The sequence below is a fragment of the Leuresthes tenuis genome, unplaced genomic scaffold (assembly GCF_036924035.1).
Source record: "Leuresthes tenuis unplaced genomic scaffold, fLeuTen1.0.hap1 SCAF_15, whole genome shotgun sequence".
In the NCBI taxonomy this organism is placed as follows: domain Eukaryota; kingdom Metazoa; phylum Chordata; class Actinopteri; order Atheriniformes; family Atherinopsidae; genus Leuresthes; species Leuresthes tenuis.
Window position 1 is genome coordinate 18015946 of NW_027325369.1, and position 14130 is coordinate 18030075.

Sequence of the window (14130 nt, forward strand, 5' to 3'; positions counted from 1 at the left end):
TTTGAGTTAGTTGAAGTACAAATCAGTTTACGCATATTGTTAGCATATACAGGGTCTCACTTGGGAGATCCTACTACTTTTGCAATGTGTCTGTTGCAAAATTCAGGTTATCTACGTTGTTATATGTCGCCTAAACCAGTTCACCAAAGAAAAAAAACGCTTGTCCTTCATGAAAATGATGCTCATCTCTCCTTTTTCTTTGTCTGTTTTCTGGCCTCCTCGCTCCTCTATTCTTTTATAACGCTGTTCTCATCAGAGCAGGTGTTTGTATCCTCATGTAAAAATCAGGCCTTAGCACACATACAGAAATGTATTTTCTCTCTGCCTAGCTCTCACACATGCTGAAATGCATGCGCTTGTCCCCCCCGCACATACACACACCGACGTGCGCACAGACATACACGAACGCAGACAGTCAGCTGTGCCCTTCCCACAGCTAGTAGCACGAACACAGACCACACTGCCTGTCCCTGCCTTACACACATATATACACACACACATGTGCACACGCAAACTCTGCAACAGCCTTCTACACACTCTTAAAGGGACATGACACAAAATTTCTACCTCACCACCAAGTGCCGGTACCCTGTGTGGACATTTATTAAGTAGATGAGCAAGGGCTTTAACATTTCTTTTCTATGGAAATGTGGCTAAATGTTTTTGCATCTATGACCAAAAATTATTCAAAGTGTGAACAACGAAACATTTGCAGGAATTTTTGGGAGTGGCTGTTTGCTTGGAATGCTTCCTAATGTTGCATAATACATTATGCCCTCATCACTCTGTTAATCAAATCATCAGCTTGTATGCTTTCTGTTTAGATTAAATGAGCACTGTACAATAAGGCTGATATGCCAAGGATAATAGAAATCTAATTAGCCAGCAATTGTGTTAATAAGGACTAAATAGGAGTAAAATGCTTACATTTTAGTCAGTTAAATGGTGAGCCTCCTATTAATTGAGGACAAGTAATGCTGGTATGAAGCTGCTGAAAATCTGTGAAAAGCAGAAAACTTTGAGCCACAAAAGGAAGCCGAATAGGGCATTTTTAACAAAAAATTCAAATTACTGGTACATGTCAGGATGCTTAGTCTGTGTGTACTTGTCTGCTAACGATCCTAAAACTTCCTCTACATCTTTCAAAAGACCTAAAATAGGCACGTCTATGACATCAGATCAAATGTCGATACATGAGGATTGAAATCTGCAGCTGCCTTTACAAAAAAGAAAACAAAAAAGAAGGAAAAAAATCAAATAAAAGCACAATGACTTTTCTTCAATTAGTTCTCATCTCAGTTAGGACCTCTGGTTGCTCCGGAACCCACAATGGGAACCAGTATCCACATATTACATGAAAGTGGAAAAAATAAAAACTTATGATGACCACCAATTTGTAGTTAAGTAATCAAATTAGGCAATATAATAGCATCCATCTGTCGTGTGAATGGACTGTTTAGAGGTGAAGTTGGCCAAAGATCATCAGACACAGCCTTTCTGCGTGTGAAATAAGGAGTTGGGTAAATGTTTGTGTGGTAAGGTGTCTCTACAGGTCAGGTATTTGGATCAAACTCCCAAGCTACACATGGTACAACAAAGGTGGCTGATCACATGTCCATCTGGTGTAACATTAGGGCAAAAACAACACCCTGAATCATGTCAGTAGGATACATACATACACATGACTGTTTAAAAATGCTTCAACACTGCGATAGCACTTCGTTTTAACAACTTGGTACAGTACATGAACACAAATACATCGTAAGACCTGAACTTGAAGATCTCCAAAAGAGAATTTGAACTTAGGCAAAGTCTACCAAAAAAATAATCTGGCACTGCGGCTTTAAGAAGCCCCCACCGATTCACAACAGGGGGGGCGTGTGCTGAATCCAGGAACAGCGATTGAAAAAAAAAAAAAAAAAGAAAAAAAAAAGCTCCACCACTGGACTGTTTCAAGTTCCCCCCGGCTGAAACCCTGCCTGATTTGTGGGCAATGTTGGGGATGTAGAAAAAAAGGAAACCGGAGGAAAGAGAGCGCAAGGGAGAGATAGGGAGACAACACTAACTGGGTAGCTATGGAGATAGTAGGTTTTCCTGGTAGCTTTCTTTGACAGGTGTCGAGTGGGATAAAATAAAGTATCAGAACAGCCTCCAAGATGTACGGCAAGGGTAAAGGAGCTGTGGTCCCCTCCGATAGCCAAGCAAGAGAAAAGTAAGTAAATTATCGCAGTGTCACATCACATACCCAGCAAAGAAAGAGGAGTGTGCTAGGTGGCTAAACTTGCTAACTGATGTGAAACTGTTCACTTACTTCAGCAGTCATGCACGAGCTTTTTATTTAAACAAACCTGCTGCAAAAAGTTAAGCTGTGAGAGTTTGCGCCTTGTGTTTAGGACTTTGTAAGCATCTGAAGCAACTGCCTTTCTTCCTTTGCATCCTCCAACTTACAGGCATGGCTGCTAAGTTAGCCCAAGCTGCTAGCTGCACTGCCAGTTTCACTCCTGTGTTTTCTTTCTTTCTTTCTTCCCAATGCATAAGAGAGAGCGGCAGCTCCGGTCGCTAAAGTTGCACCACTTTTCCAAGCGGGAGTGTTTTCTGCACGTGTTTCGAGCTGTAATGCATTTAAATGTGCACTCGTGGCTGTGAGCAGCATTGATGGGGATCCCACTTGAGTTCCACCTCTCTCCTCGCCCCAGCGTGAGGGAACAATGCATTTTGGAGTGACGCTGTGCATTGTAGCTCGCTTGGCTTTTGTGTCCGCCTCGCTTAAGCGGCCGATTAAAAATAGGATACAGCTGTTTGGGGCTGTGTTACAAAGTAGCGCAGGAACGTGTCGGAGAGTCGTTCGGCGGTGATAGTGGCGGCTCTGAACGCGCTGGTTACATTGTATCCAGCGCGTGCGCTCGGCGGCTCACTGTACCAGGAGAGCTTCGCCTCGTAACTTTTGTGGTCCGTCCAGATTGTCTTCCGTGACCCCGAGCTGTGCGAAGCACCGTTGGGGGGGGGGGGGGGTGAACCGTTCGTTGCTGTTGCCACCTCCCGATATGGGAGTCCCAAAGATAGGCTTATCTGTGGCTGATTTGTCCGGAAACTTGGACGGTGTTAGCATGTGGAGCTGTAGCCCTTCAGCCCCTTTGTCTGCATGCCTCTGTCTAGATGCCTGTTGTTCGCACAGGAGATACGTGCCGCACGGTTACCAACACAGCAGAGCTGCCAGACCAACTTTAAATGCGTATCCCACAAACATCGGTGCATTAGTAGCGAAGCAGGGACCGCTATCTTCTGCCAATTTCCTCTGTTGATAAGCACAAACCAGCTTAGACCTTTAATGAACTTTTTTTTTGGACTCATCTCCCTTTCTTTGCCGTGTTAGTAGTTTTTACAATTGTTTCTTTAACAATTGATCAACTAGGAAAGTAAACTGGTGAATACTCATGGCTTTAACCCTCACAGCTATGGGTGGGGGGGGGCACACCAGCTCACAGTCAGTCCTCAGGTTGGGAAACTGAAGTGGGATGGAATTGACTCATCAGACACCTTATTTCCTCCATACCGTGTTGAGAACCCTTATTCTGTGGTGTTTTTTCTGCGCACCGCTCTTCTAACATCTTCCTTCATCTGCCTCCTAACACTTGCTTCCCACCTATTGCTGCTCCTCAGTCCTCATCCCCTCACTTGAGTGTTGAATTATTGAGACAGACTGAAGCAGCTGCTCTCAGCTTTGCGTCAGAGTTGACAGACAGAGGGGAAAGAAAGGGACCGAAAAGAGGGAGATGTGGTGGGCAGACTCATCCATGTTTAAAAAGGGGGTTTTGTCGAGAGCCTCGGGCAGGATGTCAGGTGTGCCGGGCGTGCACATCGGGGACGTCTCTCTCTCTCTATGGAAGTAAGCGTATGCACGCACTGATGTCCCATTTAAGAACATTTGAGGCAGAGGCCAGCAGGGAGGTCAAGGGCCACCGCACAGGGTGCGAAGAAGGAAGGAGTTTTTGCTTAAGCATGACAGTGTGTGGTGAAAGTGGAGAAATGCTGTTCACGAGGAGAAGTTCAGATGTTATCGGGCTTTACGTTACGAGTGCAACGTTTTAGGTTCTTTTACCTTTCCTGATGAACACGCTGCAACATTTTATCTGTTCAGATAAACCGACGCCGTGCTCTTGCTTTACGTTTCCACTCGGCTCCTCCTCTGACCCCCACCCTGCACCACCTGCTGTTTCTTCCTCTGTTAAACTTGGTATGTCCCTTCCCAGCTCTGCTCAAAGGGAATCCATCTCCTCTTGCCTGCTCTCAAACATCCTATAGTGGCTCCACTTCTCGAACTTCTCCTCCTTTTCAATGAGCTAGCTTCTGAGCTTTAATAATGCAATAGGCCAGGTGCATGCACAGGCAGCCCCTTTTGCAACCCACAGAAAAACACACACCACCACCACACATAAAAATTTCATTGAGGGCCTCATAGGGGGGGCATCTGCAGTGTGATCCTCCCATCCCCAGACATGAGACCAAGTCTTTAACCATTTCCTACAGCAAATCAAACTCTTCTTTTAAGGAGGCATTTCTGTTGAGGAAGCCCTTAAGCTTGCAGCGTGTGTCAATATTTGAAGCTTTTGTTGTATTCCAGAGCTTCCTTTTAGCTTTAGATTGGCCGTATACAATTTCCAAAAACTGTATGGATCTAGAAGTGTTTAGGTGAGATTGCTCAGCAGCTCAGTAACAGGCAGATGTTCTGTGTTGTATTGTATCTATGTGTGTTGGGATGTAGGTGACCGGTGTGTGTGTGTGTGTGTGTGTGGGCCTATACGAGACTGACCTGCAAGTGGCAGTGACTTACACTCTACACCAGCGGTCACAGTGAGCTTTGTGACCTACAAATTGCCGGGAGCCTCAGAAAGTGGTCAGATTCCGCTGTTAAAGTGGTCAAGTGTTACTGTGTGTCCCAGCAGAAGTGCAGTCTTTAGCAGCCTAAGCTCATTGGCCAATTGTAAACCAACCAGTATGACCCATTGTACTTGTTGAATGAACTGAATTAAGCCAGGGTGTATTATGTCTGTAGGGTATGTTATTGGTCTGTGGGGTGTTGAATTCACTTACAGGTATTAATCAGTGAAAATCCACTTGGGTAGTTGACAACTCTGGGGAGTCACAGCCTTTTTTTTTTTTTTTCTTTTTTTTTAAATTTGTTTGTTCATCTACATGTATATCTGCTGGTGTGCGTTTTCGTATCTTGATGGTTATCGGCAAGAGGGAAACACCCATTACTGTTTTATTACCTTCGGAGAAAGACAGTCCACTGAACGTATAAACAGAAACAGATGCACTACATGTTGAAACTATTATGCTTTTCACTGAAGATGCTGTGACCCACGAAGGTCCAACCTGGACTGATTCGTTTACAGTGAAAGACTAGTGTTCCATGTTAAAATATGATTGTTGTGGTCTCATTTGACGCATGTCCGCACCTGGGGGTAATATATTTCAAAAGAAAATAAGCGTAAATGTCTTACCCATAACATAAGACCTGATCAGTAGTATTATCCAACCTGCAGGTCAGTGGGAGGCCTCATCTGGGGCCTCTTGTTGACCCATTCAGCTGCTCTGGTAGACTGAAGGGCTGAACATATTTCTCTGTATGCCCTTTGTTGGTTCCTCCCAAACACACGTCTCCATGTTGTAGTGTTTTGCTTCCACTTGGGGGCACTCTCATAAGCATGTGCAACAGTCTGTGGGCTGCTCTTGGCTGCTTTAGCGCTGTTGTTGGTCCTTTAAGCTTTGCTTTTATGGTGGGGAAAAAAAACAGAAGTGGGCAAAGATCTGCTTTGTGTTGAAGTGGAACAGAGTGTTAAGATAACGAAGGTTGCCCAGTGCAGGTGTTGTCATTGTTTCTCACCTGCTCATCTTTGTTATTTATGGATTTTTTGGCATTTCCTCCTTTTTTATGTTATGAAATCTGTTGTTGTGGGGCCTTCCTGGATGTAGCAGGCTCAAGCAAACTTTCAACCAGTCAACAGGCAGTGTCACTTCTGGAGCCTACGTGTTGTTGGGCATTAAACAACTCTAGGCATGTACACTGTAGGTGGACAGCAGAGAGCACCCATAATGACATGCTGGATTGAGTAAAAGGTGCCTGCGATGGGGAAAAAACTAACCCTTACTGTCTACATTTGATACCATGATCTTGTTTCTTTTAATGTGTAAATAATAATAATAATGTCACGTAATGGTAGTATGCGTTCATTGATGTGTTGAGTGCAGATTCCACACCGTTCAATAAACCTAAAGTCATATGATATTAAAGCAGAACTGGCAACATGAGACACTTCAATGAGATATTCATTACTCTCCAACGTAGCTCTTTTGTTCAATGTTGAAAATGCTTAAAACATCGAGATCTCGTGTCGCCCTAAATTACCTCCGAGGAGGCAGACATTCTTGTAATTTTTCTTTTTAAGTGGTCTTGAGCAGAAGTTCTCAAGGATTTCTGAAGGTCTTTCAAAGCTTTTCTTTGGATGTTGGACGTTTGGACACCTGTGAATGATTCAAGCATAAAAAGGCACCGAACTCAGTGTTCATTGCTCCAATTTCTTTGACAGTTTGACAGACGTGAAATAGTTTTTATGCTAACAAAGTGATTCCCAAAGTGACATTGTGAGTGTCCTTAGAAATTTTGAAGAAGCTGGATAATTGGAAGACGAAAAAGAAAAGAATCTACAGCAGGTGAACAGTATCTAAAAGCGATGCGCTTAAGAAATGGAAACAAACTGCAGCAAAAGGTGACTGTTAACAGGTCATTCTCAAGGCAGGGAAATGGGGATAAAATCGGAGGTTATGTCAAACGATACAAGAACTGGGCTGAAAAACAGTGGCAAGAGATCTTCAGGAATGGTGAATCCTCCCCAAAGCCTGGAGGAGCTCAACATTACGGAAGAGAAGGCAGCCAACATCCAAAGGAGAGCTTTGGGATGTCCTTCCAGAAGCCTGGAGAACTATTCCTGAAGACTGCTTAAAGAATAGCAAGAAATCCTGTCTAAGAGGGTTCAGACTGTGTTTGTTGGAAAGTAAAAGTCTTCACACCAAATATTGACTTCCAAGCTCGTTAGAGTTGTCCAAACTTTTTTTTTCTTCCCCTTTAAACAGTATTTTCATTCTGCACGTTTCAATGAACCACTGCCCCTATTTCCTGTTTTACTGGCAACTTCAAATAATTATTACACAGCTCAGGACTTTTGTACAGTGATGTATGATCATTTGGGCATCATCGCCTCCACGCTACAGTCGCTGTTTGCCTATTCAAATCGACTGCAGACTACATTTGCATACTAACAAAGCATTTGCATAGCATTTGTAGTAAAAACGGGTCAGGCACGGGTCATATCTGCAGTAACACACTGGAGTGGCTGTCATTTCTCTTCTCTTAAAGCAGCAATTTAAACTTGAGCATTACAGAAACCTGCGCCTTGATTCACCCTTTGTGGGTGTTTATTTAAAACACATTTGTCTGTGACTTTTTAAAAATAGATCACATATCGTAGTAAGTGTTGTGCTGCAGAGAGTGTGATGTGATGGCTGTGCTGTGATTGGCAGGACCAGGTGAGGAGAACTGATTGTCATGGCAGGTTTTGTTTTTTTTGGCACCAAGATTCTGAATCGACTTGAAAAGCCAGAAACCGACTTTCTCAAATAACGACTTTCTGTTGGTGGAATAAAGAAGCTGCAGGTCCAATACGAAGGCGGCGGGTGCATGGGGCACCACCTGGCTGTAGTACAGCGTGGAGTAACTTTCTAGTTAATCTTTTAAAGCGAGGCGAGCGTTGAGGCAGGCTGTAGACGTAACAACTTCTGTCTTTGCCAGCATTGTAACAGCCAGGCTGTTTCTCCACCCCTGGAAACAACATTTTAACACAACACAGTGGAGCACACTGCTTCTGAGCTGAACTTCCACAAGAATTTGAAGTAGATAAATCGATGCTCATGCACGGCTGCTTTTTCCACAGTTGTCAGTTAGGTCCATCAATCGCTAACATGCTGGTTATAGTAAAATGATCCACCATGGCTTCCATTTAAATGTTTTGATTCATTTAGACGTATTAAAATCCCGTCTAGAGTGAGAAAGGGTTGCAGCTGAGGTTGTCACGCTTCTGGCGTATTTGCATGAGAAATGACTTTTATGTTCAATTAGTTGCTGAATGTCTTCTGTTTTTGAATAGAAGCACTCGGTGCTCTCACCTTGTCAGTGGTCACCAAAGAAGCATGGCGATGCAGATCATTTCAGCATCTGCAGATTAAGTGCTCAGTTATTAAACCGCCTCCCGGTCATTTATCTGGACATCCCCACAGAGCTTATCAACTTCCGTTTTTTTATTGTCCGACCGTGTTTCATCATAAGAGGCGTAAATGCAGGAGATGTGCTTAAATAGATGTTAATTTCATCTCGCTATTCAGCAAGGGTGGCATCGGAGAAGCTACAGACCTATCAGTGGCTCAAACCAAAGTGCACAACAGCCCAATTGTCTCAAAACCATGTTTCATTGATCAGTTCATTGACTAATGATGGGGACTATGACACTGAGCTACTGTCCTTCTCATTAGGACCTTATTGGCCTGTCAGAGGAGTGTCTGCACTGGGCACACAGGGCACTGTCATAGCCACGCTGCGGGTCGATTGATGGTCCATTAACAGCCTATTAAACATGACTAAGTGAAGGAGTTAGGAGTACAATATTGGGCCAGTGGGGGTTTCCCACTCCACAGCGTGGTTCTTGTGTATGTTAATAGACTGTGGTGGACTGAAATGTGGTGCCATTTCAAGTGTTGTTGACCTTTTCATAAAAGCACTGACTGAAAGAAAGAGTCGCACGAGAGCTGTTGAAAATGTTGTTGGAATCGGTGGGACTGTTATATACAGGTGTTTCTGCGCAGTCTGTGGCAAATGCATCATTTTTTTTTCACTCTGACTCATTTTGAGTTATATTGGGATTTCAGGGCTTTAAAGGATTAAGACTGATACATCGCACTGTAGCAGTTGGAAAAAAATATATAGGTCGCCTAATGTTCAGAAACTTTCTGAGGACCAAATAGCTCGGCCAGGGTTCAATACGTAAACTGCACAGAGATTGAATCTAGAATGAAAAAAACCTTTGCTTTGCCTTTGTGGCACCCACAACAACAAGGCAATTTGCTGGCCATGCATGCTGATGGCATTTATTTATGATAACCACTGGTGTGCCATTTCTTTATCTTACACTCAGTTTCTTTGTGAAGTCATAATCCCCCCCCCCTCTGGTTGCAGCGCTTCCCTTTTTCTGTTTCTTCTCAATGCCCTCCATCATAAACTTTTATTGGGCTCTGTCTCGATTACAGAGCCGAAACATACTAAAAGTAGTAAAATAAACGTCCATTTTTGGTCCTTCAGAGACTCTTTCCCTTTTCCAAAATCTCTTCCCCGCGCAATATTTGGGCTCTGATGATGAAACGCACAGCATGCACCAAGCGGTTTGGTATCTGCTGTTTATTTGAAATGGATGTCGCCAGATTTCAGCTGATTAATCGAAAAGAAAGGGGTGGAGAGTTGGAGGAGGAAGCTGTGAGGTTGCCTCTCAGACCGGAGGCTGCAGGGAGAGACGAGTGACCATCCAAACTTCTTCACATGTCTGTGTCTCAGAGCATGTAGTCCAAGTGCCTTTTTTCCAATAATAATGCTCATTTAATGTAAAACTTAATGTTCCAGACATTTTCGTGAGAAAAGGAAGAAAAAAAACTTAATTCATTCATTCGTAGGTTGCACAGGTCAGAGGTCGTGTACTAAAGATCATGAGTTCATCCTCTCTCTACTTTGGAGAGAGGCGTCTTATGTTATCTTTAATCACACTCAACATCTTTGTATGTTGCATTCAAACATCCCAGCATTAACTGATACACTTTTAAAAAAGTAGGTTACCGTGTTGTTCATGTTTTAGCCAAACGGTCCTTTAAATGCATAATATTCATGTTCTTAATGTTAAAGAGGAGTTTGACCTCGCTCTGATGGTCAGAATTTGCCTGCTGAAACCTTGTCCTCTTTGAATTGCAGGTTAGCGTTATATGTGTACGAGTACCTGCTACACGTGGGAGCACAGAAGTCAGCACAGACCTTCCTGTCCGAGGTAAGATGGCATCCACATTAGACTATGCTCAAACTCACAGGTTAGAGAGCCCTTCATTCTTTTCGCCTGTCTGTGGAAATCACCTGTCTGCTACTTCTGCTTTAACTTCAGCCGACTCCTGTTGAAACACGTTGCCTGAAAGACGGGCCATGACTACTTCTGAATGCAAAACAGCTTTCTTCATTCCTCAGCTTTAGAAAATGCGGTGTATCTGCTGTGGTGCATGTTTACAGCAGCATCCGCTGTCGGTGGAAACATGCTAAACGTGATTACAGGGTGCAAGATGTTGCATAAATTTTTCAGAAGGAAATCCTATAAAGTTGCACCAGATCGTGCTCGGCGCCCACCATGGCGAGTCGCTGGGAGGTGGGGAAGGAAAACCGGAGCAACGCTTCCTTGTTTAAAGGACACGGTCGGAAATTTCCAAACCTCCCAGCAACTCCTTCGGATGCCGGCAAGCCAGCAGCGAATGTCTAAATCTATTGATTCACGAACGCGTGTCACGTGTAAAAAGAGGAGGCGGGACAGGGCCAAAATGAAAAAGCAGCATGGTGGACGCCAGAGACAGAAAGATGTCTGTCTTCACATCAGAGGACATTGACATTTACAGACTGATTATATGTTCTTAACCCCTGGAGCAGCTAACATAATCCTCTCTATAGTGGCCGCAAGTGACTTGTTTTCTGTTCACAGATTCGATGGGAGAAGAATATTACATTAGGGGAGCCACCTGGATTCCTCCATTCATGGTGGTGGTAAGTATCACTTTCACCTTGATCAGCGGCCACTTCTCCCTTTATGTCTTTATTGATATGTATTTATTGGAAACGCAGGTCCATTTCATTTGCTTGACTGCGTAAGCAGATTTGACTGTACATGTCTTAAGCTTTATATCCCTCAGCCTGGCACATACACACTTGATAAGGCTGCGGTGTGTATCTTGAACTGCCATAAAGCATTATTGTAATACGCACAAGTGCTGTCCTCGTTTGAGCCGCGTTCAGATTTTCGAAAACATTCTCATTCAGTGTCTGCGTGAATATTCCGATGACCAGAAGTCCCAAATCTGAGCTGAATTTAAGGTGTGTGACTGTGTTGATTAAAAATGACTTCCATGAGGGGAGGGTGTGGCAGAGTCTCAGCCTTGGGGTTGACCAGACTCGCCGAGGGCGTGACCCCCCCCCCTGTCTTCTCCCCTCCTCCAGCTCTCCAACCTTCGCCACTTCTGAAACAATAGATCCAGATGGTTTGGCAATGGAGCCCCAATCTCCCCTCCCCCTCCTCCCCCCTCATCACCCTTTGTGTGCCCCCTCCACCTCCTGCTTTCCCCCCTTTGTTCACATGGTAGAGGGCTTCTTAGCAGATTAACCCTTTGCATTCCAGTTTCCTTTGTGTCACCTCTCCCTCTCCTGTGCCCCCCCCCCCCTCCCAGTCATTTCTGCTTCTGCCTAAGATTTGACCTCCAGGGTCAAATCACCTTTAGCACTGATCAGCAGTGTACTCACACATATCTCTCTCAGCATCACCCCATTGTGTCCTCCACCCCCCCCCCCCATTTGTAATGAACTGTTTTTCTTTTTCATCAACACAATACACCACAATGACACAAAGTGGCTTCCGGAGTCTTCTGTAAACGTATCACAAGTCAGACGATTAAGTATTCCATTTACACGAGTATTTAAACCCTTTTTTTTTTTTTAATGAGTCTAAATTTAAATGACAGTTTAGCTCCGGTGTCTGCGGCTTCTGTCAGTGGTCCTTGAGATGCTTTTAAGTGCTTAATTGAATTCATTAGACAGAATTAGGAAAGGCGCACACCTGTCTGAGGTTTATCAGCTGGAGGTGTATGTCAGTGAAAACTGAGCCAGAGGGTTGGCTTGCATTGGAAGTCGCTCTGGATAAAAGCGTCTGCTTAAACATAAACATAAACATAAAAACCCGCCGTTTTACTCTAAGACCCACATTCACATACAGTAGATTTCTGGTTTCTTCCAGAGAATCCATTTGCTGTAAATGCATTAATTCCCAGCACTGACGAAGCTCTTCCAGTTCCAGCGGAATCCCACAAAATCTTTCACCTTGACTCGACCGCTCAGTGGTTCACGATTGAACCGAGTCAAGTCCACTCAACGCCTGATGTCTGACTGTAGTTAAGACTTTTCATTTATAAAGCGCATTACACGACACCCAACCTCTCAAGCTCCGCACCGAAACCCTTTGAACACCAAAAGTTAAATCAATCTTCTCTCGAGTCCCCTGAAATAATTCTGAGGATTAAAAAAAAAAAAGCTTTTAGCAAATGCCTGTCTGTGCAGAAGTTTCTTCTTTTTTACTTTTTCAGTGTAATTTCTGTTAGTTTTATAGTTGGTTTACATCTTTAAAATCAGATCTTGTTTGGGGGGGCTGAAACCAGCAACCTGCCGGTAATGTATTAAAAGTCGTTCCAAAGTACCGACTTGTTCTATATCCTTAAATGGTCTTAAAATGAACACAACTTCGGGTAACTTTTTACCCCGCTGGAGTGGCTCTGCTGAGTCAGAAGAGCCAACATCAGACATATAGAGCACCGTCAGCAATATTAGACCAAGGACTCGTTTTAATAAGAACAAACTGAAGGACCAGAAAAGTCATTTAAAAGCATCCAACGCAAAGCAAATCTCGATACGTTTGGCCTCTTATTCAATTGGAACTTAAATAAAAAGCCTCTTTCTTGGGTTACGTTTTCTATACCTGCTTCATTCTGTTCAGGGTCAAAGGGTTCCCACCTGTAGCGAGAGGTGGGTTGCGTTAAGATCTCTTTATCAATATCCTCTGTATGTATTTTCTTTGATAAGCGAACACGTCATTTCACCCTTTTTTTTGTTGTTTGTTTTTAAAGAAAATGCTCCCTCTTTATCTTTGCTGGTCTTTTCTCCTTGTCCCAGCTTGTAATGATGACACATCATTATCACATGCTCCTCCTGAGGGGAGCAATTAGAAAACCTCACCCTCTGGGATGCGCCGGATTCTTTTTATTCTGCTCAAAAACCGGAGTCCAGGATGAGACGGGGGGGGGGGGATTTGGTGTCGTAGAAGTGTATCTTTTAAATAAGGGAACGTAAACATCCAGCTCTTTGGCTTTCAGCACGTCTGAGAGCATTTTACATCAGGATATATGAAGTGGCTGCCTAATTACCCTTGTTGGTGTTCCTGTGGCTTTATAGCACTCCTGTTCAATCAGTGTAAGAAAAATGATCGAGTAAGCACCTTGTTGCACTTCACTTATGGTGCCTGGATACTTAAAAAAAACAAAAACTAAACGTTATCTATATGTGTGCCCACTTTTTAAATATATCCTGGTCAGGATCAGATTCATTCACAGGACTTTTGATCCATTTTCAAGCCACTCTAACAGTGGGTTGTGGATTCAAGAAATACATGCAAGTAATGAGAGATGTGTGGGGTTATGATAATGTAAGTGTGTGTGTGTGTGTGTGTGTGTGTGTGTATGTTGAGTGAGTGAGAGGTTGATTGAGGGGGTGACACTGGCATCGTGTCCCTCTTCCAAAGATGCTCAAGTGTATGAGAGACGGTTTAAGAGTGCTGTGGAGATAGTAAGAGTGTGTGAATGGGTTATGAATAGCTGTTACACATATGCTTGTATTGCTCTGTTTGGTAACCTCTGACCTCTTCTCCCCCTCTTCACTGTAGTGTATTCTGGGATTTGTATTGTGCGGCTCCAGACCGAAGGGAGACATGTGAACACTCCAGTGAGGCAAAGGCCTTCCACGACTATGTAAGTGACGGATGGGCTCTGCCAATCTTTCTGTTTCTTTACACACTCCAATGAAACTTTTGTTATTCATTTGTTTTTTTCGAATGTCTGTTTGTAGGTGAATGTTGAGGCGTTAAAAAGCAACGTGTAGAGGGCCTCGTCTGGTGCTGGGAACACGTTTATTTTACTAGATGGAGATAACTTCTTTGCCCTTAATGGATTGCTGTTAAGGGCAGC

The 14130-nt window shown here is 43.7% G+C and overlaps 1 protein-coding gene across 3 annotated transcripts in view; it reads left to right on the forward strand.

The window, feature by feature from the left end:
- The first annotated feature begins 1885 nt into the window (after positions 1–1885).
- Positions 1886–14130, forward strand: part of LOC140270074 (single-stranded DNA-binding protein 3) — a 35580-nt gene continuing 23335 nt past the window's right edge. For 2 of the 3 annotated variants that reach the window (XM_072365150.1, XM_072365151.1), the window contains exons 1-4: positions 1886–2212; positions 10067–10139; positions 10833–10894; positions 13830–13914. In XM_072365150.1, the coding sequence (XP_072221251.1) occupies positions 2157–2212; positions 10067–10139; positions 10833–10894; positions 13830–13914 (276 nt within the window). In that variant the 5' untranslated portion in view covers positions 1886–2156. The remainder of the gene's footprint in view (positions 2213–10066; positions 10140–10832; positions 10895–13829; positions 13915–14130) is intronic. The other variant, XM_072365149.1, reaches the window with a different exon arrangement.